At 34.3% G+C, this 26,647-nt stretch overlaps 3 protein-coding genes, 1 non-coding gene and 3 pseudogenes across 5 annotated transcripts; 6 read left to right on the forward strand and 1 right to left on the reverse strand.

Annotated features, from left to right (window-relative positions):
* The first annotated feature begins 1,452 nt into the window (after positions 1-1,452).
* On the forward strand, positions 1,453-3,358 carry LOC18607969 (scopoletin glucosyltransferase-like). The gene has a single exon (XM_007042419.3). It carries the CDS (start codon positions 1,663-1,665, stop codon positions 3,118-3,120), a length of 1,458 nt encoding a protein of 485 aa, XP_007042481.3. The 5' UTR covers positions 1,453-1,662; the 3' UTR covers positions 3,121-3,358.
* A 3,245-nt stretch (positions 3,359-6,603) lies between these two features.
* On the forward strand, positions 6,604-8,086 carry LOC18607970 (scopoletin glucosyltransferase-like). Its single transcript, XM_018115181.2, has one exon. It carries the CDS (start codon positions 6,604-6,606, stop codon positions 8,059-8,061), a length of 1,458 nt encoding a protein of 485 aa, XP_017970670.2. The 3' UTR covers positions 8,062-8,086.
* A 2,389-nt stretch (positions 8,087-10,475) lies between these two features.
* LOC18607971 (scopoletin glucosyltransferase-like) lies at positions 10,476-12,388 on the forward strand. Its single transcript, XM_007042421.3, has one exon. The coding sequence runs from the start codon at positions 10,625-10,627 to the stop codon at positions 12,092-12,094; it is 1,470 nt and encodes a 489-aa protein (XP_007042483.3). The 5' UTR covers positions 10,476-10,624; the 3' UTR covers positions 12,095-12,388.
* Positions 12,389-12,912: 524 nt separating this feature from the next.
* LOC18607972 (scopoletin glucosyltransferase-like) lies at positions 12,913-14,636 on the forward strand (annotated as a pseudogene).
* A 569-nt stretch (positions 14,637-15,205) lies between these two features.
* Positions 15,206-17,167, forward strand: LOC18607973 (scopoletin glucosyltransferase-like; annotated as a pseudogene). Its single transcript, XR_016024674.1, has 2 exons — positions 15,206-15,590; positions 15,696-17,167. The product of XR_016024674.1 is annotated as a scopoletin glucosyltransferase-like (transcript).
* Positions 17,168-22,870: 5,703 nt separating this feature from the next.
* LOC148763955 (small nucleolar RNA snoR8a) lies at positions 22,871-22,963 on the reverse strand. The gene has a single exon (XR_016024956.1). It is a non-coding gene; the product is annotated as a small nucleolar RNA snoR8a (small nucleolar RNA).
* A 2,206-nt stretch (positions 22,964-25,169) lies between these two features.
* LOC18607974 (protein IRX15-LIKE pseudogene) lies at positions 25,170-26,491 on the forward strand (annotated as a pseudogene).
* The last annotated feature ends 156 nt before the right edge of the window (positions 26,492-26,647 follow it).

The following is a 26,647-nucleotide window of genomic DNA, read 5'->3' on the forward strand; positions in this document are numbered from 1 at the left end:
AATATAAAAAAATTTTATAAAATGAAATAAAATTATTTTTCATTATGTAAATCAATTCCAATATGCTTAATTTCATCACTTTTTTTGTTTTTGTATAAAATGTGCTATCTCTTAATCTCATTTTATATTTTATACTTGAATATTATTTGTTGTGAGAGTGAAGTTTTTCCCTCTTGTAATTGCTTTTTCTATAAAACATCAATGAAAATGCAATATTTTAGTTTGTTTCTTTGAAGGACCTAAAAGATGAAATTCAGAAATGCTATTGACTTTAGAATAAGTGGGAGTAAGAAATCTACCAAACGGGAGAACTATATCAATAGACATAACATTGCAAGCAAAACAATTTAGTGGCATTTACGAACGTTTCTAGAAGTTGATTTTAGTTAGCATGTTAGGGTTTTATCTTGGAAAGAGTGAGGGTGCTGTGCCTAATCCTAGGCATTTAAAAGCCCATCACCTGTATTTGATCAGGCATTGGTCCCTGCTTCCAGAACGTCCTTGTTCGGTGCACACTGAAGGGAACAAGCTTGGAATTAATGTCAAACTTTGCAAACCTGAAACTTTGAGCACATGGGTGTCACATCGTGGCATTATTAATATTATGTACCTGCCCGTCGTCTTCTTCCTAATTTTCTTCTCAAGTGTTAGAAATAAGTTCGAGAAGCTGTGGGATTTTACTATAGGGTGCAAGCCAAAATTGAAATTCTTTACTAAGTATTTGTCGGATTTTCTCTGTGTTAATTTGGTCCAGAATCTTGGTTTTTGTTTACGTCAAATGCTAATCATGTTATTGTGGAATCATATAGAAGCTCCTCGAGGAACAATTATTGATATGCATTTATAACTTAAGATGGATATTATAAACCAAGCAAAGCAATTAAATAAACCATGGCAACTGCAAATCTATGCAAAAAAACAAAAAAAAAGAAAATGCTCTATATTGGAGTTAACATGATAACAAGTTTATTCTTCAAATATACCCTGGTCTTAATTTTTTAAAGAGAGAGAGGGAAACTGATTAGATGCTTTTGTTTGGCTTCCACGCAAAGCAAAATAAAACACAGGCCGCACACATTCTTCCCTTTTCGAGGCTCCTCGTGTTCTACTAAGCATTCTCATCCTTTTGTTTGACCAGGAGTGGTCCTATTATCTATGACGTATGAGATTATGTATGCGTCGTCGTGTTCAATTTGACCTTTTGCTCTTCCCCAAACCCTTTATTGGCACTGGACTCACAGTCATCGTGGACAGCCTGTCTGTAGCTAACTATTCTGCTTTTTCTCGACAAACTATTACTATTTCTAAAATCCGAAATATTCCTAATGTTTTTAATTATTCACGTAATCCAATTGTCCTTGCATATTAATTACGGGTTTTCCTGATGAGGTGACGAATGCAAGGACGTGTGTAGTATAACTTAGAATAATCCTGATTTTTCAAGCAGTGTATTCTTTTCTCGGTCCTATAGAGTATATAACTGATCACGTATGTGTCAGTGGAATCAACACCAATTTCAAACAGCCGAAGAAAAATATCCAGCCCGAGCTTTTCTTCTTCCTTTCTGTTTCATCACTTATTCACTTATCAGCGTCACTTTCTGCGAGTTTTGATTTATTGCAGCTATACACTTTAGTCTAAAGTCTCCTTCAAAAAAGAAGTATGGGAAGTGAAATTCCTCAGGTTCATATGTTCTTCTTTCCATTAATGGCTCATGGCCACATGATACCAACAGTGGACATGGCCAAGGTGTTTGCAACTCGAGGAGTGAAGACGACTATAGTCACCACTCCGCTCAATGCTTCTTTCTTCACCAAGACAATCGAAAGAAGCAAGGAATCTGGTATCGATATCGGTATCAAGATTCTAAAGTTTCCTGCTGTTGAGGCTGGGTTGCCTGAAGGCTGTGAAAACGCAGACTTGATCCCTACTTCCCAAGACGAAAGCGGTGACATGCTCGGAAAATTCTTCAAGGCCACATTCATGCTCCAAGAACCTCTTGAACAGCTGCTACAAGAATGTAAACCAGATTGCTTGGTTGCTGATATGTTTTTTCCTTGGGCCACGGATGCAGCAAACAAGTTTGGGATTCCGAGGTTGGTGTTTCATGGAACTAGTTTCTTTTCATTGTGTGCATCGGAGTCCATGAGGCTCTACGAGCCACACAAGAAAGTTCAGTCCGATTCCGAACCTTTTGTGGTGCCTAACCTTCCGGGAGATATCAAGTTGACAAAAAAGCAGCTGCCGGATTACATGAAACAAGATGCTGAAACTGACTTTACCAAGATGGTGAAAGCATCCAAAGAATCAGAGCTAAGAAGCTATGGCGTGGTTGTCAACAGTTTTTATGAGCTCGAAGACACGTATGCTGATTGCTACAGGAATATTTTGGGAAGAAAGGCATGGCATATCGGCCCTGTTTCGCTGTGCAATAGGGCCACTGAAGATAAAGCCGAGCGAGGAAAGAAATCAGCAATCGATGAACACGAGTGTTTGAAGTGGCTAGACTCAAAAGAACCCAATTCAGTTGTTTACATTTGTTTTGGGAGTATGGCCAACTTCACCTCTGCTCAATTGAAGGAGATTGCCATGGCACTGGAAGCGTCGGAGCAGCAATTCATTTGGGTTGTGAGGAAACAAAAGAACAATGAAGAAGAGGAGGATTGGTTGCCTGAAGGATTCGAGAAGAGAATGGAAGGGAAGGGACTTATAATAAGAGGCTGGGCGCCGCAAGTTTTGATTCTTGATCATGAAGCAGTCGGAGGATTTGTGACTCATTGCGGATGGAACTCCACCTTAGAAGGTGTGTCTGCCGGTGTGTCTATGGTCACATGGCCAGTGTTCGCGGAGCAGTTTTACAATGAAAAGTTGGTGACTCAAGTCCTAAAGATTGGAGTTGGCGTTGGGGCTCAACAATGGGCGAGAACGGTGGGAGATTTTGTGAAAAGAGAAGCAATAGAAAAGGCGGTGAAGGAGATCATGAAGGGTGACAGAGCAGAGGAAATGAGAAACAGAGCCAAGGCGCTGGCAGAAGCAGCAAAAGGAGCGATTGCAAAAGGAGGTTCATCTTACTCCGATTTGAATGCTCTGATAGAAGAGCTCAGCATGCATCGCCATTGAACCAATAGCCAGAAGAAACATCCTTTGCATACTTTTAATGTCATTTGCTGCTCCTAGAATTGCATGCATGTTGGTGACTGTGAATTGGGAAGAGACCTTTGCAATAATAGCTCTTTTTTTTTTAACAAATAGTGTAGATTAACTAACTCCTCTATTCAAGAGGATCATATATAAATAGATTATATGTCATTTTAAAAGGACTATATATATGATATTGGACTGTTCATTTTTCTACTAACTTGGCCTTAAGCTTCGAATCAATATATTAATATATATACTAAAATGAAAAAGAGGAATAGAAAGTAGTAGTATTCATTTCCATTTTGCGAATCTCTTTGCCAGTAACTATTTGACTCTTAATGAAGAAAAATATTCCTCCAAAAAAAAAATCCAGTAAAAATAATACTGCCATTTAAACCAAGAGGCTCCTACTTCTTCCTCTTCCATATATTTTTTCCCTGGTGAATTATAGCTATATGCTCACAACTAAATCCATTGGTGTATCAGAATGTATTCATAGCAATTTCTCAATTTTTTTTCCTTAGTCAAATAAAATTTGTATTAAAATTATAGAAACTACAGTATACAGATCAATCCATGTATAGGGATCAAGGTAAGGATATACAAAAGATTCTAGTGGTACTTAGTAAATCAAAATCCATGTATAGTTACAGATCCTAGTGGTACTCAGTACCATTAAACAAAAGATTCTCCTATTGGTGCTTAGTACCGTAAAGCAATGCAAAAGTCATAAGTAAATCAAAATATTAACATAAGACTAAAGGCAACAACTCAACCCAATAAAAGCATAAAAAATTACCACTATGCTGAGAATATCGTGTTTCTATCAACTCCAAACTTTGCTAGAAAATCTGCAAAACAATTATCTTCTCGTAGTGTATGGGTAAAAGATATCATGCCTCGTGAAAGAATAAGTTCATCAATTTCATTAAATAAATACTACTTGTCCCAAGGTCTCATATTAGTGTTGGTCACCCACGATAGAGCTTTCTTGGAATCAGATTCAATAATCAACTTAGAACTTGCAAAGGAGGAACGGGAGAAAAGACATTGCATGAAGAATTGCCATAAGTTCTACAAAATTGGGGTCTTAGATGCCAAGTAAGCCAAAGAAAACACCCTCCACATAAAACATCAGAGTTGCATAAGACTCCACCACATCCTGTTGGGCCCAATTTACCCCTTACTGAGCCAACTACATTTAATTTAAACTCATCATCAGATGGGGGTATCCAAGAGACCCTGAGTTGTGAATGAAGAGAGGATCGTCTAATAGATGTGTTTTAGGGTTCAGAACCAACCGAATATCATCAATCTCATCAATGCCTTCATATGCGCGCACCCAGAGCATAGATCGTATTTTAATAAGAAAGAATATTTCGGACCTATCGCATACTTTGCTATTAAAAATCGACTCATTACGAGCCAACCAAAGAGAGCAAAACGTGGCACCACAAACTATCATCCACTGTTTGTGAGTGTCTTTTGCCAAAGCACAACCTACCCAATACTACAAAAAGGATGATATAGTACAAGGGGAAGACCATAACATCCCCCATCATTGAAGAACAAGGCCCTATATTGTCCAACTAAAATGGCATGTGAGAAAGATGTGTGACCATGTCTCCAACTCATAACCACACCAAGTGCAGCGTAGTTGCTCTGAGCTGAAGTCCACCACCTTCAAGTGAAGGAAGGCTTTGGAGAAGATTGAGTCGAGAGAAGCGAGCCATAGGAAGCTTTGAACCGTAAGGGGGACAGATTATTTCCAAATAGAGTAGAGCCATGAAGTTTGGCTATTAGGATCAACATCAAGAAAAGGGCAAAAAGTTTTGACCGAGAAGTTACCTTTAGTGTCATACTTCCATATAAGTTTATCCATTTGGCTCAGAGCACGAACAATGTGACCTAACAATGAAAGGAGCTCATTCTAGGATTCGGCCTCCCATGAGTAAAAGTTACAATGAAAAGAGATAGTCCAATTGTCATTGTGCCAAATAGCATGCACTCGTGCCTCCTTGTCTATTACAATAGAGAAGAGTCTAGGATACTTTAAGTAAGGTGCTTCATTTTCCGGAACCTATTTATCAAGCTAAAAAGAGACAGAGGCACCATTACCAATAAGCCAATGGTATGCATGAAATTTCATACGTTCCTAAACCCCCTCGGTGGACGATATGTTCACAGATGGAGGATATGTTCACAATGTTTTGCCAAGTCTATGACATTCTAGAAAGCCGAGAAGTGGATGGAAGCCAATTAGATTGACCATTACCATATTTCTCCACTATTAAGCGTATCCAAAGAGCATCACTTTCCGTGCCGTATAGCCACTACTATTTCGCAAGGAGTGTCAAATTTTTATGGTTAAGGCTAGATATTCTTAACCTAATCCATTTAAGTTTTGAGATTTTATGCTTTTTGGTTTGCAATTTCTCAGTCTTAGGTCCAGAATCTTTGTACTTGGATTATTTAGGATGCTAATCAAGCTGTTATGGGAATATAACTTAGCGTTGAACAACAGCTAGCCGAGTATACAATATCTGTATATATTAATGGTAATTAAGTTAGACTTTTTAAACCAAATCAAATCATTTAAATACCATGAATCTAGCAAAAAAAAATCATAGTATACCAAAGTTAATGAGAAAAATTATACTCATAAAAATCAAAATTTCCAAATCTATCTTGTTTTTAATTCATCTGTGAAACATGATAATATTTTTAAAATTTTACTGATGTTAAATTTTGTTTAGTGAACATGTTACTAATGTCAACTTCGGAAAAGATACAAAAGTTTCAAAGTTTTCCTTCTCTGAAAATGGACAAATTTGGAAAATTATCTTCTTATTGCTATAAGTTTTATTATTACCCTATATATGGTGTCAATTTTCAAAGTATAAAAGGTAATAAGATAATCATGTTTATCATAATACAATTCATGGCCAAGGAAGAGTTTGTCTGAACATAATAATGTTTCCTGTTTGGATTTCCACATTCCCGGATTTTTTCCCATTTTTGTCATCTTGATGTTCCTATGTCATGACATAATATGCAGATTTTGTATTTCTTAATGGATTGTTTCCTTCCATATTCCTCCTTCAATTTGACCAAGCGTTTATCGGCAATTGACTCTCACCATCAAGTCAACACTACAGCCTGTCTATTCCAGCAAAGAAAGTCAACAGCCTGTCTTTATCTTGGCAAATTGCCTAGTACTAAATTAGGGAACCAAGTGAAGATGTTTATGATGAATAAATAGGTTATTAGGAAAATCTTGATTTTCCTTGGTAGGATTTCATCCTCATGCTAAACATTCTTGTCTATAAAACGAACACCAATTTCGGACAACCATAGATAATTAGGCTCTTCATTTCGTTTCATCACTTGTATCTTTATTCACTCAGGCATTTTTAGTTTATCTTTGCTGCTATTTTTATCTCAAATATCCTTCCAAAGCTTATGGGGAGTGAAATTCCTCAGGTTCATATATTCTTCTTTCCCATCATGGCTCAAGGCCACGTGATACCAACAGTGGACATGGCCAAGCTGTTTGCAACACGAGGAGTTAAGACAACCATAATCACCACTCCGGCCAATGCTTCTTTCTTCTCCAAGACAATACAAAGAAGCAAGGAATCTGGTCTAGATGTTGATGTCAAGATTCTGAAGTATTCTACTGAGGAGGCTGGGTTGCCCGAGGGGTGTGAAAACGCAGACTTGCTCCCTACTTCCCGAGACGAACCCAAGGACATCGTCAGCAAATTTTTCAAGGCCAAAGTCATGCTTCAGGAACCCCTGGAGCGGCTGCTACAAGAATGTAAACCAGATTGCTTGGTTGCGCACATGTTCTTCCCTTGGGCTACTGATGCGGCAGACAAATTTGGGATCCCCAGGTTGGTGTTCTACGGAGTGAGTGTCTTCTCAACGTGTGCAATGGAGTGCATGACACTCTACGAGCCACACAAGCATGTTGAGTCTGAATTTGAACAATTTGTGGTGCCTAACCTTCCAGGCGATATCAAGTTGTCAAAAAAACAGCTGCCAGATTATGTGAAAGAAAGTGTTGAAACAGACTTCACCAAGATGCTGAAAGCATCCAAAGAATCAGAGCTAAGAAGCTATGGCGTGATTTTCAACAGTTTCTACGAGCTCGAAGACATGTATGCAGATTACTACAAGAATGTTTTGGGACGAAAGGCATGGCATATCGGCCCTGTTTCGCTGTGTAATAGGGCCATTGAAGATAAAGCAGAGAGAGGAAAGAAATCAGCAGTTGATGAACACGAGTGTTCGAAGTGGCTTGACTCAAGAAAACCAAATTCTGTTGTTTACGTATGTTTTGGAAGTATGGCCAACTTCAACTCTGCTCAGTTAAAGGAGATTGCAATGGGGCTTGAAACGTCAGGGCAGCAATTCATTTGGGTGGTGAGGAAAGAAAAGAGCAATGGAGAAGAGGAGGATTGGTTGCCTGAAGGATTTGAGAAGAGAATGGAAGGCAAGGGACTTATAATAAGAGGATGGGCACCACAAATTTTGATTCTAGATCATGAAGCAGTTGGAGGATTTGTGACTCATTGCGGATGGAATTCAACCTTGGAAGGTATTTCTGCTGGTGTCCCGATGATCACATGGCCAGTGTCCGCAGAGCAGTTTTACAATGAAAAGTTCGTGACTGAAATCCTGAAGATTGGAGTTGCTGTTGGTGTTCAGCAATGGGTGTCAACTGTGGGAGATTTTGTGAAGAAAGAAGCAATAGAAAAGGCAGTCAAGAAGATAATGAATGGTAAAACAGCAAAGGAACTTAGAAACAAAGCCAAGGCTCTGGCAGAAATGGCAAAAGGGGCTGTTGCAAAGGGAGGTTCATCTTACTCTGAGTTGAATGCTCTCATCGAAGAACTGAAGTTGCGTCGCCATTGAATCAATTGGCAAAAACAAAATCATATTGCACATTTATCTTATGTAGTTTAGATTAATTTTTAGTCCTCTTTTCGAATCTCAGATAAATAAATAAATTTGTCGCTTGGCGTTTGTGCTGAACAATTAGACTACTAACTTGACCATAAGCTTTGAACTACCTTCATGAAAATAGTCAGGAAAAAACTATTTATACAAGAGTATTTCATTTTGCCATTTTCATCAGAACAACTAAAAATTTGACTCATACTCAGGATACAAAGAAATCCATCCATCCAGGATCAATGCTTCGAACCCTGAAATATTCCATTGAGACTGACTTGTTGCCTGGAGAAAATCCTTCCTTCAACAAGCTTGAACATTTGTCAAATTCATCCATCTTCAATCATATATATAAAATACATAGCCGAAATAATAATCTTGGGAAGATGGTAAGTACTCCACAAATATTTTAACCATTCAACCAAGATTACATTTCCAACAATGGAACCTCACTCGTTTTGTTTGTCCCCAAGTGACAAATCTGATTTAAGTAATATATTCCTCCTACCTGCTTCTCCTAGCTAGAATCGTCCATATATTTCCCCAAGCCCCAAGACAATTATATAATGCATATTGCTGAATTTTTTGCCGACATGGATATAATTAATATAATTATCCTTTTGGTTGTTGGCACAATAGTAGTATATTAGTGACTGAAAATGAGATGCATAACTAAGTCACAATGCCCTCTGAATTTTTTTAAAAAATTGGGTTACTGTTTAACTCTAATATTTTTAAAAAATATGAAACGTGATACGTGTATTAAAATAAATATTTAATTTGACATCTAGATTTTTATTTCGTTGAATGTCTAAATTTGTTAAAAAAAATTGATGACATGTCAAGGAATCAACGAAAATACACATTGTGGACAAATAAATGCCAAGTGATACAATTCTACTTATTAAAAAATTTACGTTTTTTTAAATATAAAAACTAAAAATTATTTTTAAAAAACCAAAACTAAATTTTTATAAAAAAATTCATTTTTCTTTCCTTTCCTTTGCTTTCCTTCTCTCTACTGTCCTTCTCGTCTCTCCCGATCTCTCATTTTTTACCTTATACATGAGCAATTCAATCATTTTTATGACAGGTGACAACCACGTGTAGGCTATACGGTAACTATTAGTGCAAGTTGAAATTATCTTATCAAGTGACATTATATTTTCCTTCTTATTGATAGGAACCATGTCAACAAACTTTACACGAAATTAAAGTAAAGGGATTAAACTTGGATGTGATTTCCTATAAGTATTTTTTATTATGTCAGATGAAGAACGAATTTGAAAATTTTTTAAAGTGGTGTAATAATTAAAATAATAATAATAATAATAATTTATAATTACGAGGTTGATATGATTGTTTTTACAAATATGTTTTTTTAATTTCATATTGAATAATAGAATGATACTTATTTTTTTTAATTCAAAATTTATCGAGAGAGTACTTAGATTAAATTCAATACAACTTTATTTAGAAGATTGTTGAGTATCATCATTAATATAATTTTGTTGTTATTGTTCGAGATTTGAATTTTGTGAGATAATTTTTTTTTTCAAATATCTCTCCATGACTTATTTATCTAAAATCATAAAAACTTCTTAAAATTTACTACTCATTAACATAAACTAAGATGTTAAAATTAAATAAAATATGATCTTATTTAGCAAATTATCAGGTTCAACAACCCAAACTAAATATAAGTATTTATAAACTAGATAAAGTTAAATACAAAAATCAAATAATCAAATAATATATCTATAAAATAAATAAAAAAATTCATAATTTCAATATATTATTTGACTAGTAATACTATTTTCTATTTGTTAGATTATAATTATGAATCAAATTAATCAAAAAAATTTAAATATAAAGTATTTAAAAACTTAAGTTGCATTGAAAATTATTTATAATTGAAGTTTAGATGAGTTATTTTGATAGAGTGAAAAATACAACTAAAGATTGAAGCGTAATTTAGGTTTTGTCGTTTTTAATAAAATTTTAAATTATAAAAAGAAATTTTTTTTAAATTATAAAAATAAATTTTTTTATTTTCATATATAGTATTTAAATATTAATATATAAATTATTTTTTGATAATATTTAAATATAATTAATATATAGATTTTTTAATAAAATTTATTTTTATCTTACTCTCTATATAATTATAAAAAATTAATAAATTCATTAATATTATTAAGTATATAAAATTCTAAATAAATTATAGAATAAATAAATATTTTTTCTAATGAGTGGTGACACCACTCCCATGTACATGGGTCCACCCTTGCGTCAGACGATATGATTTGATTCGCCTTGTACGTTTCAACTTTGCCTGTAATTGAATAATCATAAAGTTGGATTCCTTCTGGTAGCCAATATAGAGTGTGAAAGCCAATTTCAATCAACCGTAGAAAATGCCGGCCCATGCTGCCCTTTTGTTTCAGTACTAATCATTATTTGCAGCAACAATTTCTTCAATTTCTGCTTCAAACAGTCTAAAGTCTTTTACAGAGGAAATATTATGGATAGTGAAAGTCATCAGCTTCACATGTTCTTCATTCCATTCTTGGCCCCTGGCCACATGATACCAGCTGTGGACATGGCCAAGATGTTCGCGATGCGAGGTGCTCAGACAACAATAATCACCACTCCATTCAATGCTTCTCTCTTCTCCAATACAATTCAAAGATGCAAGAATTCTGGTCTCGATATTGATATCAAGGTCCTGAAGTTTCCATGTGTTGAGGTCGGGTTGCCAGAGGGATGTGAAAACCTGGACTTAATCACCACCCCTAAAGATGCAAACAGAGAAATGGTCGTCAAATTTTGCAAGGGCGCAGCCATGCTCCAAGAACCCCTCGAACAGCTGCTACAAGAATTGAAACCAGATTGCATAGTTGCGGATGTATTCCTTCATTGGACTTTTGATGCCGCTAACAAATTTGGAATTCCTAGGTTAGTGTTTCATGGGACTGGTTTCTTCTCACTTTGTGGATTAGAATGCATGAGGCTATATGAGCCACAAAAGAAAGTTGAGTCAGATTCTGAACCCTTTGTGGTGACTAACCTTCCTGGTGACGTCAAGTTGACAAGAAAGCAGCTGTCAGATTTTATAGATCAAAGAATTGGAGGTGACTTTACCCAGTTGCTGATAGAGTGCAAAGTATCAGAGCTGAAAAGCTATGGAGTAGTTGTCAACAGTTTCTATGAGCTCGAGGCAACGTATGCTGATTATTTCAGGAATGTTATGGGAAGGAAGGCATGGCATATAGGTCCCGTTTCGCAGTGCAATAGGGGCACTGAAGAAAAAGCAGAGAGAGGAAATGAAGCATCCATTGACGAACAGGAGTGTTTGAAGTGGCTTGATTCCAAAAAACCCAAGTCAGTTGTTTACGTAAGTTTTGGAAGTACGACAAACTTCGCTGCTGCTCAGCTAATGGAGATCGCTATGGGGCTTGAAGCGTCAGGGCAGCAATTCATCTGGGTTGTCCGGAAAAAGAAGAACAAGGAAGAAAAGGAGGATTGGTTGCCTGAAGGATTTGAAAAGAAAATGGAAGGCAAGGGTCTGATAATTAGAGGATGGGCACCGCAAATGTTGATTCTTGATCATGAAGCAGTTGGAGGATTTGTGACTCATTGCGGATGGAATTCAACCTTAGAAGGTGTAACTGCTGGTGTGCCTATGGTCACATGGCCATTGTCCGCAGAGCAGTTTTTGAATGAAAAATTTGTGACTGATGTTCTGAAGATTGGGATTGTTGTTGGTATTCAGCAGTCGGTCAAAATGTTGGGAAATTTTGTGAAGAGGGAAACAATACAGAAGGCAGTGAAGGAGATAATGGCGGGTGACAGAGCGCACGAAATGAGAAAGAAAGCCAAGGCACTTGGGGAAATGGCAAAAACAGCTGTTGAAAAGGGGGGTTCTTCTTACACTGATTTGGGTGATCTGATTGCAGAATTAAGCTTGCGTCGCCATTCGGCATTGAATTAAGTGGAAGAAAGGAAATCTTTCTTCTGTCATTATTTACTTCTTCTTAATTTCCTTTTAGTGTTTTTTCTTTTATAAATTCCTGTATTAACGCTAACCTTTGGCTAGAGGGTTGTCTCAATGAATACTTTGCTTATAATCAGAGGTTGTTGTTAGATGATGCCTTCCATAGCTAGCTTGGCTTAGTGCAGTTGTCTTTCACTTTCAATGAGGTCTATCAACAATCAATAAGCAGATTTGTATGTTAGGCATTTGTAATGATCCTAATGAGAGGCTTAACCATTGGAAGGGTGGAAATTGGACTCTTGTAATTTGTAAAGAAACGATTATCTGCTAATGTTATGACCGGCTAATACCAAGTTCTGATGCCTCGATCAATATGGTCAAGAAGAAAAGGATAATGTCTGCTATTGTTATGAAATCATTTTTTCTTTTTATTCTGGTGAGAATAGAAATTAAACGATAGTATATAGTGGTAACTTTTTTCCAAATGAAAACGGCAAGGAAGTCAACTATACGAGTAAATAGCAATTTGAATAAGGTGAAAACGAAGCACAGCTTCTGAACTTTTAAGTCAAGAACTTTTTTGATGATAAGTTAGACATAATTTAAAAGCATTCAAACTACATTGATGAACGATGGTAGATGATTAGACGTGAGCCACAGATTGGTACACTTGCTTTTTTTCAGAACTTACTTTTCCAACTTCATGACGTAATGGCTGATGTAACAGTAGAAATTTCGGATAATGAGTATCTATTTTCGGCGGTAGAGGTCCTAGCACACTTGCGCTTTGACTAGGTGGTGGGCTATTTACATGGCTTTTCCCAAGCGGCATTGCCATTCATCAGGTAAGGTGTTTGTGCGCTTTGCACTGTAGTCCAAGTCTCTTCTCCATCCTATACTGCTTTTTATCGTACCTGCTCCACCATCTTTCATACTACTTTAACAGCGGCTCGTTTCAGCTTGTTGGCTTGGAGTTTAAACTGTTCCGGAAATTTCTGAAAACGAGCCCCATGAGTAGTCAAAACCGTCAGCTTCAAATCTTCTTCCTGCCCTTCATGGCTCATGGCCACATGATACCATTCACAGATTTGGTCATGCTCTTTGCCGCTAAAGGTGTAAAGACAACCATCATTACCACTACTCTGAATGTACCCCACATCTCCAAGGTCACTGAGAGGGCCAAAAGCTTGGGCTATGAAATCAACATCCTCGTCACATATTTCCCTTCTGTCGAGGCTGGATTGCCTGAAGGATGTGAGAGCTTCGATCAGGCTTCATCACCGGATATGCAGTTTAAATTCTTCACAGCTACCACCATGCTCAGAGAACCCCTTGCGCATCTACTCCAAGCTCATCGTCCTGATTGCCTTGTTGCAGACATGTTCTTTCCTTGGGTAACTGACGTTGCAGCTGCATTTGGAATTCCAAGAATTGTCTTCCATGGAACCTGTGTCTTCTCCCTATCCGCCACAGAACACATCAGATTGTATGAGCCTCACAAGAAGGTGTCGTCTGATTCGGAACCCTTTGTCATCCCTAATTTTCCAGGTGAGATCAAGCTGACAAGATCACAAATGCCAGATTTTGTCAGGCAAGAAACAGGGTTTTCCAAGTTCTATAGTGAAAGCAGGGAAACAGAGCTGAAGTGCTATGGCGTTATAGTCAATAGCTTTTATGAACTTGAATCTGCTTATGCTGATCATTACACGAAGGTCTTGGGGAGAAGGGCTTGGCATGTAGGTCCCATATCGTTACGCAATAGAGGGACTATTGATAAAACAGAAAGAGGAAAGAAAGCATGTATTGACGATAATGAGTGCTTGGCATGGCTCAATTCGAAGAAACCAAACTCGGTTGTTTACATATGTTTTGGGAGTGTGACAAACTTCGGTTCCTCTCAACTTTTGGAGATTGCAACGGGTCTTGAAGCTTAAGGGCAACAGTTCATTTGGGTAGTCAGGAAAGAAAAGAAAAATAAAGAAGAGAAAGAAGATTGGTTGCCAGAAGGGTTTGAGAAGAGAATGGAAGGTAAGGGACTGATCATAAGAGGGTGGGCACCCCAAGTGTTGATTCTTGATCATGAAGCAATTGGTGGGTTTGTGACTCACTGTGGGTGGAATTCCACTCTTGAATCAGTATGCGCCGGTGTGCCTATGGTCACATGGCCAGTGGCTGCCGAGCAGTTCTACAACGAAAAGTTGCTGACTCAAATACTGAGGATTGGGATCGGTGTTGGTGCCCAAAAATGGGCCAGGCTAGTTGGGGATTTCGTGAAGAGAGAAGCAATAGAGAAGGCAGTGAGAGAGATAATTGTGGGCGACAGGGCAGACGAAATGAGAAGCAGGGCCAAGGCACTTGCAGAGTCAGGTAGGAAGGCTGTTGAAAAGGGAGGTTCATCTGACGCTGATTTGAATGCTTTAATTCAAGAACTAAGGGCTTGTGCCTTGAAAACATGCAAATAATGGAGATTGTAGAGGATATATAGCACTTTTATGGTTTGATTTTGAATGATTTTCTAATAATGATCATTGTTTCATAATCTCTTCAGAATGAACAACCCACACCCTTCACCATAGCCGTACTCACCTTGTTCAAAGCTTTACCAACGATCTCGCTAGCTTTAGAATGTGTTTACCTACTTGTTTGAACTAATTTTCTTACGTTGCAGTGCACTACCAAAATAATAATAATTATTATTATAATAAAAGAAAAGACTTGAACAGCTGATATGGATTCCTATTTTCCTTTTCCCATTTGATGCATACTTTTAATTTGTACCTCTATCGCGAACAAACTCAATTTTGTAAGTGGAGATACTAAATATAAAAGAATAAAATTCAATTTAAGGGTTACCAATGCTATTACCCAAAGGAATTGCTTTAATCAATATTATGTCATTTCATACATTCTATGGGTTTTTTGCTTCCACAACTAACTAGATTTAAGAAAGAAATATTCTTAAAAAATTAAAGGTAAAAATTTTACGTAATATTTATGAATTTTAACGGTATATGCAAATATATCAAGATTGATGCGAATTGGATTTGGAAGGCTTGAAATAAATGTTCTCCAATTAAATGATCATAATGGTTTTTGACGTATAAAAAAAAAAAAACAATCATTTGATGTATGTACGCTTTTCTATTTCTGGGTTCTTAAGCATCATTTGATGTATGCTTTTCTATTTCTGGGTTCTTGCCTATCATACAATACGATTCATGTTTTCCGTTTCTCTTGATGTTTATGATTCCCTTGACTTCTAAAGGAGGCAATGAAAGTTTATGCCGATAGCAAGCAGTCTGGAAGCTCTCAACCGAACGATTTCCTAGATGTGAACGGGAACTGAAAAGTGATGACTGCAAAGACGAGTGGCGTCCAGAGTTGGGGACTTCTTAGAATACTCCAAAGTTCCTTTTGTAGTGCTCCATGCTTCTTAGCCTGTACCAATATTGATCAATCACGTCATGATCGATATCAAACAACCACAAATAAGGTACCGGACTCATCTTCCATTTTGTTTCATCTACTCACGTGCATTGAGTCTTATCTCCTCTTCAATTCATACAACCTGAACTTTCTTTCTGCTCTTACTCTCAAGGCCCCTGCAAGGGAATATGGGTGGTGAAATTCCTCCGCTTCACGTTCTCTTCTTTCCCTTCATGGGTCTTGGCCACATGATCCCGGCAATGGACATGACCAAGCTTTTTGCAATGAGAGGTGTAGAGACAACCATTGTCACCACTCCACTGAATGTTCCTTTCTTCTCCGAGTCAATCCAAAGATGCAAGAATTCAGGTATCAATATCGATATCCGAATCCTGAAGTTTCCTTGTGTTGGGGCTGGATTGCCTGAGGGATGTGAAAACCTGGACGCCATCACAAGTTCCCAAGACGCCAACATAAATATGATCAGCAACTTCTTCAAGGCTACAGCCATGCTTCAAGAACCCTTGAGCAGCTGATACAAGAATGTAAACCAGACTGCTTGGTTACTGATATGTTTTTTCCTTGGACAACTGATACTGCAGACAGGTTTGGAATTCCTAGGTTAATGTTTAATGGTATCAGTTTCCTTGCATTATGTGCATCAGAGTCCATTAGTCTATATGAGACACATAAGAAAGTCGAGTCAGATTCTGAACCTTTTATGATTCCTAACCTTCCCGGGATATTAAGTCGACAAAAAAACAGATGCCACATGTTCTAACACAAAATGATGAAAATGACTTTACCAAGTTGGTAAAAAAATGGAGAGAATCAGAGCTAAAAAGCTATGGGGTTGTTGTCAATAGTTTCTATGAGCTAGAGGCCACCTACGCTGATCACTACAGGAATGTTTTGGGAAGAAAGGCATGGCATATTGGCCCTGTTTCACTTTGCAATAGGGCCATTGCAGATGAAACAGATAGAGGAAAGAAAGCATCGATTGATGAACAGAAGTGTCTAAATTGGCTTGATTCGAAAGAACCCAATTCAGTTGTGTATATCTATTTTGGAAGTGTATCCAATTTCAACGCTGCTCAGTTAATGGAGATAGCATTGGCCATTGAAGCTTCAGGACAGCAATTCATTTGGGTTGTGAGGAAAGAAAAGAACAATGAAGACGAGGAGGATTGGTTGCCTGAAGGATTTGAGAAGAGAATGGAAGGCAAAGGACTTATAATAAGAGGGTGGGCACCGCAAGTTTTGATTCTTGATCATGAAGCAGTTGGAGGATTTGTGACTCATTGTGAATGGAATTCAACCTTGGAAAGTGTTTCTGCTGGTTTGTCTATGGTCACCTCGCCAGCGTTCGCGGAGCAGTTTTACAATGAAAAATTAGTGACTCAAGTTTTGAAGATTGGCGTTGGTGTAAGAGTACAAAAATGGGTTGAAGTAGTGGGAGATTCTGTGAAAAGAGATGCAATAGAGGAGGCAGTGAGGGGGATAATGGTGGGTGAAAGTGCAGAGGAAATGAGAAGCAGAGCCAAGGCACTTGGAGAAATGGCAAAAGGGGCTGTTGAAGAAGGAGGTTCATCCGATTCTGATTTGAATGCTCTGATTTAAGAACTGAGCTTGCGACGCCGTTGAATCAAGAGGCAAAAACCAAAGAGGCAACCATGTCCATTCTATTTTGGAGAAGTAACTCTTGCACTTTAATTACTTATTTTGCTCTTTATTAACTTTATTTTTCCCAAGAGTAGTGCATCAAAGGAATGTCTTTCAATATTTCTATGTGATTAGTATTTATTGATACGTCCATTAAATATTTATTTTTATTTATTTTCAAGTAACAATTATATATAAATACAAGTGTCTTTAAAGTGTAAAGTTTAAAATATAAATAATTTAAATTTTACAATATTAATCTGTAAATTATTTCATATTATTAGAATTAAGAAATATATTAGTATAAGAGTATGCATAACACACTCTTATTAAAAGGTATAGAAATATTTATTATATTTGAAAAGGCCAACCAAGAAAAACTTGGGTGACCAAAGTTTCATGGCTAAGGGGGCACGTGTTTGGCTTAAGATCTTGTACTTTATAATCTAATTTCTTTTCATCAGCCTTAAAAGTTTAATTTAATAAGGGAGATCTATTTTTTTATTAAATAAAAAAGTTTAATAATTTTATAAGAAATATAGATAGAGAAAGAAAATGTGCAAAACCATAATACTGTCTCTATAGGAGTCTAATAAAAAATAATTTAATGTATTGATGATTATTGATGATTGATTAATCAAAATAAATAAACAAATAAAAAGTGATTAATGATAAAATTTTATAAGGTGTATTTAGGTTAATCACATTTTTAGTACTTTTGGAATTAAAGAATGAAATGGCCCAAGGAGACTGGGCTGCTGGGTTGAAGGGCCTTTAGCACGGGAGATATCTGATGGTCCAACCTAACTAATTCACAGCATGGATTTGGATCATAACATGTTTGTCATCAAATTATAATATGAGTAAAATTCAGCAAAAATATAAAATAAACTGTCAATTCAATTTAATAATAATTTCATTGGGAAAAAATACAGTGTTTTTTTTTACTGATTAAGCATAGGTATACTTTTCCACATGTTTCTCGCATGCTTACAGAAAAGTCTTCCAGATCTGATTTTTCTTTTTCATTGACAAGTGATAATAGGACATGTATAGTTTTGGAAAAAAAAATTTGTATTATTTCATGTATTCTGTTCTAATCTGAATCAGATTGAAATTTTGAATAAAACATTTGGTACAATTGTTGAAAAGTTTTTTTTTTTTTTTTTTAGAAATGCAGTCATTGACAAATTGGGGTAAGGATTTTCGTATGAGGTCCATTCCTTAGCAATGGATTAATCAAAGAGGAAATTTGTATTTGACTCGATATTTAAAAATATTAACTAAGAATGTTTGACATGTTTATTTCGAAATATGAACTATGCTTGTTGATAATCTTGATAACTGAAATATGGATTGTGATCTAATTTTGTGATGAATTGGGTTATAAAATTTTAAGAAGTACTTAGGTCGTTTTCCCAATCTATTGGCGGTAAAACTTTTTAAGATCTAGATTGTGAAATGTGTAATGAAATTAGAATCATAGACAGAAATATAATACTTGAAAAGAACTGACCTTGTTTGTGATAAAATATTTTCATAATATTGTTGGATTTTTTGAATATTTTGTGATTTTTATTTTGTTTTGGATTTTTTTTTCTTTTTTATAGAAGTCTTGATTTTTGTAAAACGATTTTTTGAATAAGTGCATGTGTTATCCCTGGGGTTTGGGAAATGGACTCAATCCATTGTTTCATTTGAGACAACTTCTTTTTCAAAAATCTCTATCCATATTTGTATGTATATATATATATATACATACACATAGAGAGAGAGGGGCAAAACAGTGTTCCTAAAACCTTACGAGAAGATGACCTAGAAAGGGAGTGGCTAGGAAGGTGAGCTTTTTTCCATCTCCCAATTGACCAAACCAAACCAAACCCACTTTAACAACTGGAGAAGTCTGCTTTAAGCATGGGGGCAAAAGAACAAATGACAAAGTTAAACCGAAAATTTGAATGGTGTAGGGTGAGATGCCCTCCAACTTTTACAAAAGTTAGCATTTGCCAACCGTTAACACCAACTTTTGCCTTAATCAAAGACAACCTTTTGTCAAACACTATGCTTTGTGATCATTAATACCGGGCTTTGCTAATGCTTAATTGACTTGTAACGACTTCATGGCATCTCTTTATAATTTTGATTATGAAGTTATCAAGCCAGCATATCTTTGTCGAATCCAGAGTAACATGGGGTCTTGCCAAAGGTAAGGTCCAAAACATATTCGAAATTACTTATAATTTTATTTTCATTAATTTAAAAAAGAAACACCACTACTTTTCAAAAAAGAAGAATAAAGTGGTGTAAAAGGATTTCTACAAATCAGATAATAGTACTGAAAATGCAATTTTTTTTTTGGCTATTAATTATCCTAGCAGTAGCAAGCTAGCCTGCCAATAATTTGAGTTTAAGATCTTATTTATCTATTAAAAGATTAGGCCATAACATGCTAATTATCTAGGATTTAAAATATATAACTAGGATTAATTAAGGGAATTATCCAATACTTTTGGATGATAGAAACTGACATTACCTTTCAGTCCTTATTCCCTAATGCATAACAAGCTGTAAAGTGACAATAATGAAATTCTAATTTCCTCCTCCCCCTCCATCTTTTTACCCGTTGCACGATGAGGTAAGTTTGATTACTAAAAGATAATATTTTAAAAAGTTTTAAATTTTTTGAAAATTTTAAATAAATTTTTATTTTTCATTATTTCAATTAAATCTTTACATTTAATTTTAAATTAAATAAGTCATTATATTATGATTAATGGTTTATTAAACATCTTTAGTTAAAATAACATTAATTATTTTTTATGTCACGTGACGTCGAAATGATCTATTGATATATAATAGTAGATAGTGACATGACATGTTAATTTGATCACGTGACAATTTCACTGTTTACATAAACGTCACATTAGTATCATGTGAGAAAAGTTATTTTGATTAATGACATTAATCAACAATTAATTATAAAAACCTACTTAGTTCAAAATAAAAATATAAAAATTAAATTGAATGTAATTAAAATATAAAAATTTATTTAAATTTTTAAAAAAATTTTAAAACATTATACTACAATAAAAAGGGAAATGTTTATCTTTTAGCCTCTTTTTCTATGATTTCTTTATCTTATGTTACTTGAGTTAAAAAAAGATTTTAAATTCATCTTTTAACTTTTGTTGGCTGCCGGGTTTTCTTTAGAACATTACAGCAAGTAGAGTGTGCTTCACGTTTAATAAATAAGTTCACATCAAAATTCGTTCAAATAAATCGGCTTTTCTCTTATTATTTGCTACTGTTGAAATTAAGATCCAAGAAAATAGAAATTAATGTCACGTTTTGTTGACCATATGAGTATGGAAATTCTTCATTTTGGGGTCAAATACTGTTACCATGGTTGACGAGAATAATAACAACAACCAATAACTGAAAATTCCGGGAAATCCGTGGTGAATGGATGAGTCATCATTTCTTTAACGACTTGTACCTACCTCCCTTCTTGATTGGAAATTTGAAACCTTTTTGTGTTTTCTTGTACCACAAGTCTTAACTTCTCGCATTGGAAATTAAGACAGAAAATGATGCCTAACTGCTGTGCTCAGGAACGGCTCCGTAAGCTTAAAAATTTAAAGTGATTATAGTATATTTTTTAAATAATTAATATAAATAAATAATTAAATTTTTTAATTTAAATAAATTAATTATCACATAAAATAAAAGTAATATAATAACATGATATAAACTCTAAATTAAAATAAAAAATCTATAAATATGAGAATAATAGTAATTAATTGTTGAATACTTATTACAAACCGTAAATAAAGCTCACGATTTTATAAAGATAATAACATAACAGATTTTTTATTTATTTTTTGAAGAAAAATTAAAGTTAAAAAGAAAAAAGAAGAAAAAGCAAATTAGAAAAGAAGAATTTCAAAATAGATATTATATATTAAAAAAATAATTAATTTTATATAAAAAAAAAATAGTTGTTGAAATTTATTAAATATGTTAATTAGAAATAGAAAAAATAAGTAAAAAAAAAATTATTAGAGATGATTAAATACATATGACTGTTAGTTGATTAGAAATAAGAAAAATAATTGAAAATTAATAATATTTTAAAAATTAAGAAATGATAAAAAATTAAAATTTATTAAGCACATAATTAAAAAAGTGAGAAAATAAATAATTTTATTAATTATTAATTATTTTTATATATTTTAAATTTGTATATATTTTTAATATAATTAATTATATTATAAAATTATAAAACCTTCCCAAATTTGGGACCTCTCTAAATTGAGAGCCTAAAACCCTTGCTTGGGTGGCTTTACCCAAGGGTCAGCTCTGGCTGTGCTGATAAGTGTTTTGTAGTCAAGTTACAACCTAACTTGGGTTTCATAATTGATGTTTTTCCTTTAGATGTAAGAATTTATTGCAGTAAAATCAAAAAGCATTTAGTTGTTAAAACTTAAAATGTATTAATTTAATTAGTAAAATGAGTTGCGTAATATTAATAGTTTATAAAATAATCAAAAGATCTATCTAATCTCTCTATTTTCAATTTTGTTCAATTCAATACTTGTACTCAAAATCGAAGTAATTTAATACTTTGATTTTGAGAATTAAGTCAATTTAGTCATTTTCTCCAACGACACTCAATTTTACCATTAAAAGATAATGTCATCATTGACGTTAGCACTGACGTGTCATTTTGATAACATGGTATTGAGATGATGACGGGTCATGCCACATGGCATTGAGTGATGACATGACAGTACTGATGTGGCACTGACATGTTGACATGTTAGTGCCATGTGACAAATCAAAAAAAATTTTAAATTTTTTTTTTGCCACATCATAGGAATTAAAGTGAACAAAAATATATAGTATATGGACTAAATTGAATAAAAATGAGATGTTGAGGGACTAAATTGAAAAAAATATTTTAAAAATACAAATCAAGTAAATTATTGATATGCTTATTAATAAATCAAATATTTAAATATAAAAAATTTATAGTGTTTAAAAATATATATAAATATTTTCTTTCTTGATTATTTCATTCCAAAATTTGTAAATTAATTTATCTTTTTTTATAAAAATTAAGTTTGAATTTTCCTTCTATAAAAAAATTTGAAAAAATTTCATGCCTAAAGTCAAATTTAAATAAATAACTTGCACTACATTCAAATAAAATAATATAAAATGACTAAATATATTGATTTAGTTACAAATTTCACAATTTACAAATACACTTTTTTTTTTGAAATTATTCAATTTTTACTCAATTTACCTTTTATTAAAATTTACTCAAATTAGTAAAATATGTTAATTTAGTTACAACTTTCACAATTTACAAATAAACATTCTTTTGAAATTAGTCAACTCTTATCCAATTTACCTTTTATTTAAATTTACTCAAAATTTCTTATAAAACAATTTTATTTAAACTCAAATACCACAATCAAATTTTACTAAATTTAAATTTAAATTATTAATTTAAATCTATAAAAAATTTATTAATAAAAAAATGGTACAAATATTTACAGTTATATCTAACTTTATCAATCATAAATGCAGTCTTTAATTTAGAGAATTTTAACTTAAAAAAATAACTCGAAATATTAAACAAAATAACAACATAAAAAATAAATAAATAATTAGAAGGGTGAAGCTCAGATTTTATAGTTGTAATAAGAGGTTTGTCATGTCCAAATTAAGTAAATCAGAACGAAGAATTACTTTTATAATAATCGCTAACTCCATATCTCTGTTCTTTATTTTTAAAAAAAAAAATTAAATCAACATATTTTGCTTATTTGACTTTAGCTCAAGTTAAAAACTAAGTTAAATAAATTTTAAATTTTTATACTATTATAAATAGAAGAAAAAAGAATTTATTTAGTTATTTTATATTATTTTATTTTAACGTAATACAAGTTATTCATCTAAATTTAACTTCAGGCATAAAATTTTTATAGAAGGAGAATTCAAACTTAGTTTTTGTAAAAAAGATAAATTGATTTATATATTTTGGAATCAAATAATCAAATAAAAAATATCTATATATATTTTTTAATACCATAAATCTTTTACACTTAAATATTTAGCTTATTAATAAACATTATCAATAATCTACTTAAAGATTTGTATTTTTCAAATTTTTTTCAATTTAATCCCTCAACATCTCAATTTTGTTTAATTTCGTCCTTATACTATATATTTTTGTTTATTTTAGTCCCTATGATACGATAAATTTAAAAAAAAAAAATTGATTTATCACGTGACGCTGACATGTCAACATGTCAGTGCCACATCAACACTGCCATGTCAACATGTCAGTGCCACATCAACACTGTCATGCTATTGTATAGTGTCACGTGGCATTGTCACGTCATCACTTAATGTCACGTGGCATGCCATGTCAACTTCAAGTCATAAAAAAGTGACATGTTAAAACTGACGTCATCATTGACATCAACGATGACATTATTTTTTACCAATAAAATTGGATGTCGTTAAGAGAAATGACTAAATTGACGCAATTCTCAAAATCAAAAAACTAAATTGTTTCGATTTTGAGTACAGATAATAAATTGAATAAAATTAAAAAGTATGAAAACTGGATAGGTCTTTTAAATTTTATAAAATTATACACTAAAAATATGTTAGATCAATATCTTACTTTTAATTTTAGAATTTGAAAGTTAAACAGAACGAGTAATTAACATTATTTTATTCTAATTTTAACTATCAAACTATTCATAGATGATACGAAATATGCATCTAATTAAGAAAGAAATTGACTGTCCGAACCACATAGATAGTGTCTAAGTAGTAAATTTATCATGGGGTGTTGTCTCCTTGTATGTCTCTAACAACCTTGGGGACATTTTAAGGGATTGATTTCCAACAGACAATGATAATCTGGATAAGAATTAGGCAAACATCTATTTCCGTACTATCTTTATCTTCCTTCCAATTTATTTACTTACCAATTGGACGTCGTTCAGTTGATAAAAGTTTAATGGTTGTAATTTCAATGGTTACACCTGTATATTTATATACTGCAGATACATATATTTACTATCATACTAATATCTAATTATCTATATGAGGGTGATTTTATATTACTATTACGAATTAAGAATAAGATTTAGGTGAATCTTCTTCAGGTAAATTTAAAGAAAATTGCCAGTTAAAAAAAAAAGACTGAATAAAATCAAAATCAATAAATTGATACTAAAATTTATTGAATAAATCGCGAGGTCAACCAAGGGAAATAACTTTCTATATTAGTATTAGTATTAACATTCTAAATATCATTTCTTCTCAAATTTTACTAAATGTTATCGTTCTTTCGTATCCATGGATGTCAGTCGCACTCAAAAGTGGAAATAAAAAAAATTATTCTAACTTAATTGAGACCCCAAATGTGCAATCATACTTCCAAAAGAGAAAAAACAAAAGGAATCAGAAAAGGAAAAGTAAAAGTATGTCTGTCTCTGGCTCATTGAAAGTTATTGCCTCAACAAGCTCGAATTAGTTAAATCCCCAATCTCATTATTTGACAATAATGCAAAAATAATGATGTAAGAGAGAAAAAAAAAAATACATTGCGAAAAGAACAAGTGCATCAATTTCAAGAGTGAAACAAAGGGCAAAGCTTTTTTATTACCAAAAATCTTGCTTAGCTAGCTCAAGGGAAGAACAGGGAGTATCTATGTAAATCAATGCTTAATTAGTCATACTTAGCCGTTCCAACATCCTCCATCAATTACCTTGTCTGTTTGTCATGCACTTATACTCCTTCCTCATACATCCGTTGATCACCTGATTAATGACTTAATCCAAGGGAAAACCAACAACAACAAAACGTTTAACCCATCCCTTTCTCCCCCACCATGGCTTCGGGCTCCACCACTCTTCCCCAATTAAAAAATCCCACCTCTTCTATTCCCATTTCCTGCAGTCTGTCCCTTTCACCTTCCTTTGGGTTTCGTGTGTGGTCTTCTCAATTTCCCCCGTGATTCCTTCGTCCCATTTCCTTTCTTCCCTCTCTTAACTTTCAAAAGGCCCAAAAATCAAGTAGAAGAATATTAATAAAAAAGAAAAAACCCAAACTCTCTCCTTCTCTCTCAAAAGAGAAAGAGAAATGAAGAGCAACTCCAACGCAAAGCTGATTCTCCTCCACCCTTCAATCCACAAATCCTCCACTTCCTCTCACCGCTTCTTCCTCTTCTTCTTCGTAACTTTCTTCACTTTGGCTTTCACTGCAACTCTCTTCACCACCACCACCATTTCCAACTCCACGACCCCTTCCCTTTCCACCGCCTCCGCCTCCTCCCTGCCTTCCTCCGTCACCACAGCTCTCCTCCACTATGCTTCCACTGCCACCGTCAACACCACAACCCACCACATGTCATCCTCCGAACTCTCCCTCATTGCATCCACTCTCCACAACTGTCCTTCCTCGCCTTGCCGTTTCCTTGTCTTTGGTATCACCCACGAATCCCTCCTTTGGCACTCCCTCAACATCCACGGTCACACCGTTTTCCTTGATGAAAGTGAGTACTTAGTCTCCTCGTTCGAGCGGAACCACCCCGAAATCGAAGCATACGACGTCCAGTACACCACCAAAGTAAGCCAAATGTCGGATTTATTATCATTAGCCAAATCGCACATCGAGAACGAGTGCAAACCAGTCCAAAACCTACTCTTTTCCGACTGTAAACTCGCTATCAACGACATGCCAAACCATATTTACTATTTGAGTTGGGATGTGATCTTAATCGACGGGCCACGTGGCTACTTCCCAGATGCTCCAGGGAGGATGGCTCCGATATTTACGGCGGGAGTGTTGGCAAGGAGCAAGAAGAAAGGTAGGAAAACGCATGTTTTTGTGCATGATTTTGAGAGGGACGTGGAAAGTATTTTAAGTGAAGAGTTTTTGTGCGAAGAAAACTTGGTGGAAACTGTGGATTCTTTAGGACATTTTGTAGTGGAGAAAGGAGTCAGTGATGGTATGATGTCTGGGTTCTGTAAGAATTCGACATCATCGTCGCCTTTGTCGGTTTCTCTATCATCAGGGGAAGATGATGATTGAGAGATTTGGATGGGGTTTGTTTCTTTGCAAATTGTATCATTTACAACTTTTTTTTCCTTTTTTCTTTTTTTTCCCAGTACAGAGGTGTAATGTTTATATAGGTTTAAAAGTTTAAACCATTGGAAGTGTATCCAGAAAAATTATAATCAAGTTTTGCGAAATGTGAATGTTTTTTTCTTGGTCAATTAGTTCTTGTTTTGTGGCTAAGAAAAGGTGAGAAAAGAAAAAATGGATTTAAATTTGGAACTTTCCCCCTGCTAGTTCTGTTTGGTTGCTGAGACTAATGGTGGAAATTGAAAAAATTGATATTTGAATTTTTTTTAAACGCTTGGCTGATGCGT

The sequence above is a fragment of the Theobroma cacao genome, chromosome 2 (assembly GCF_053813885.1).
Source record: "Theobroma cacao isolate CCN51 chromosome 2, ASM5381388v1, whole genome shotgun sequence".
NCBI lineage: Eukaryota > Viridiplantae > Streptophyta > Magnoliopsida > Malvales > Malvaceae > Theobroma > Theobroma cacao.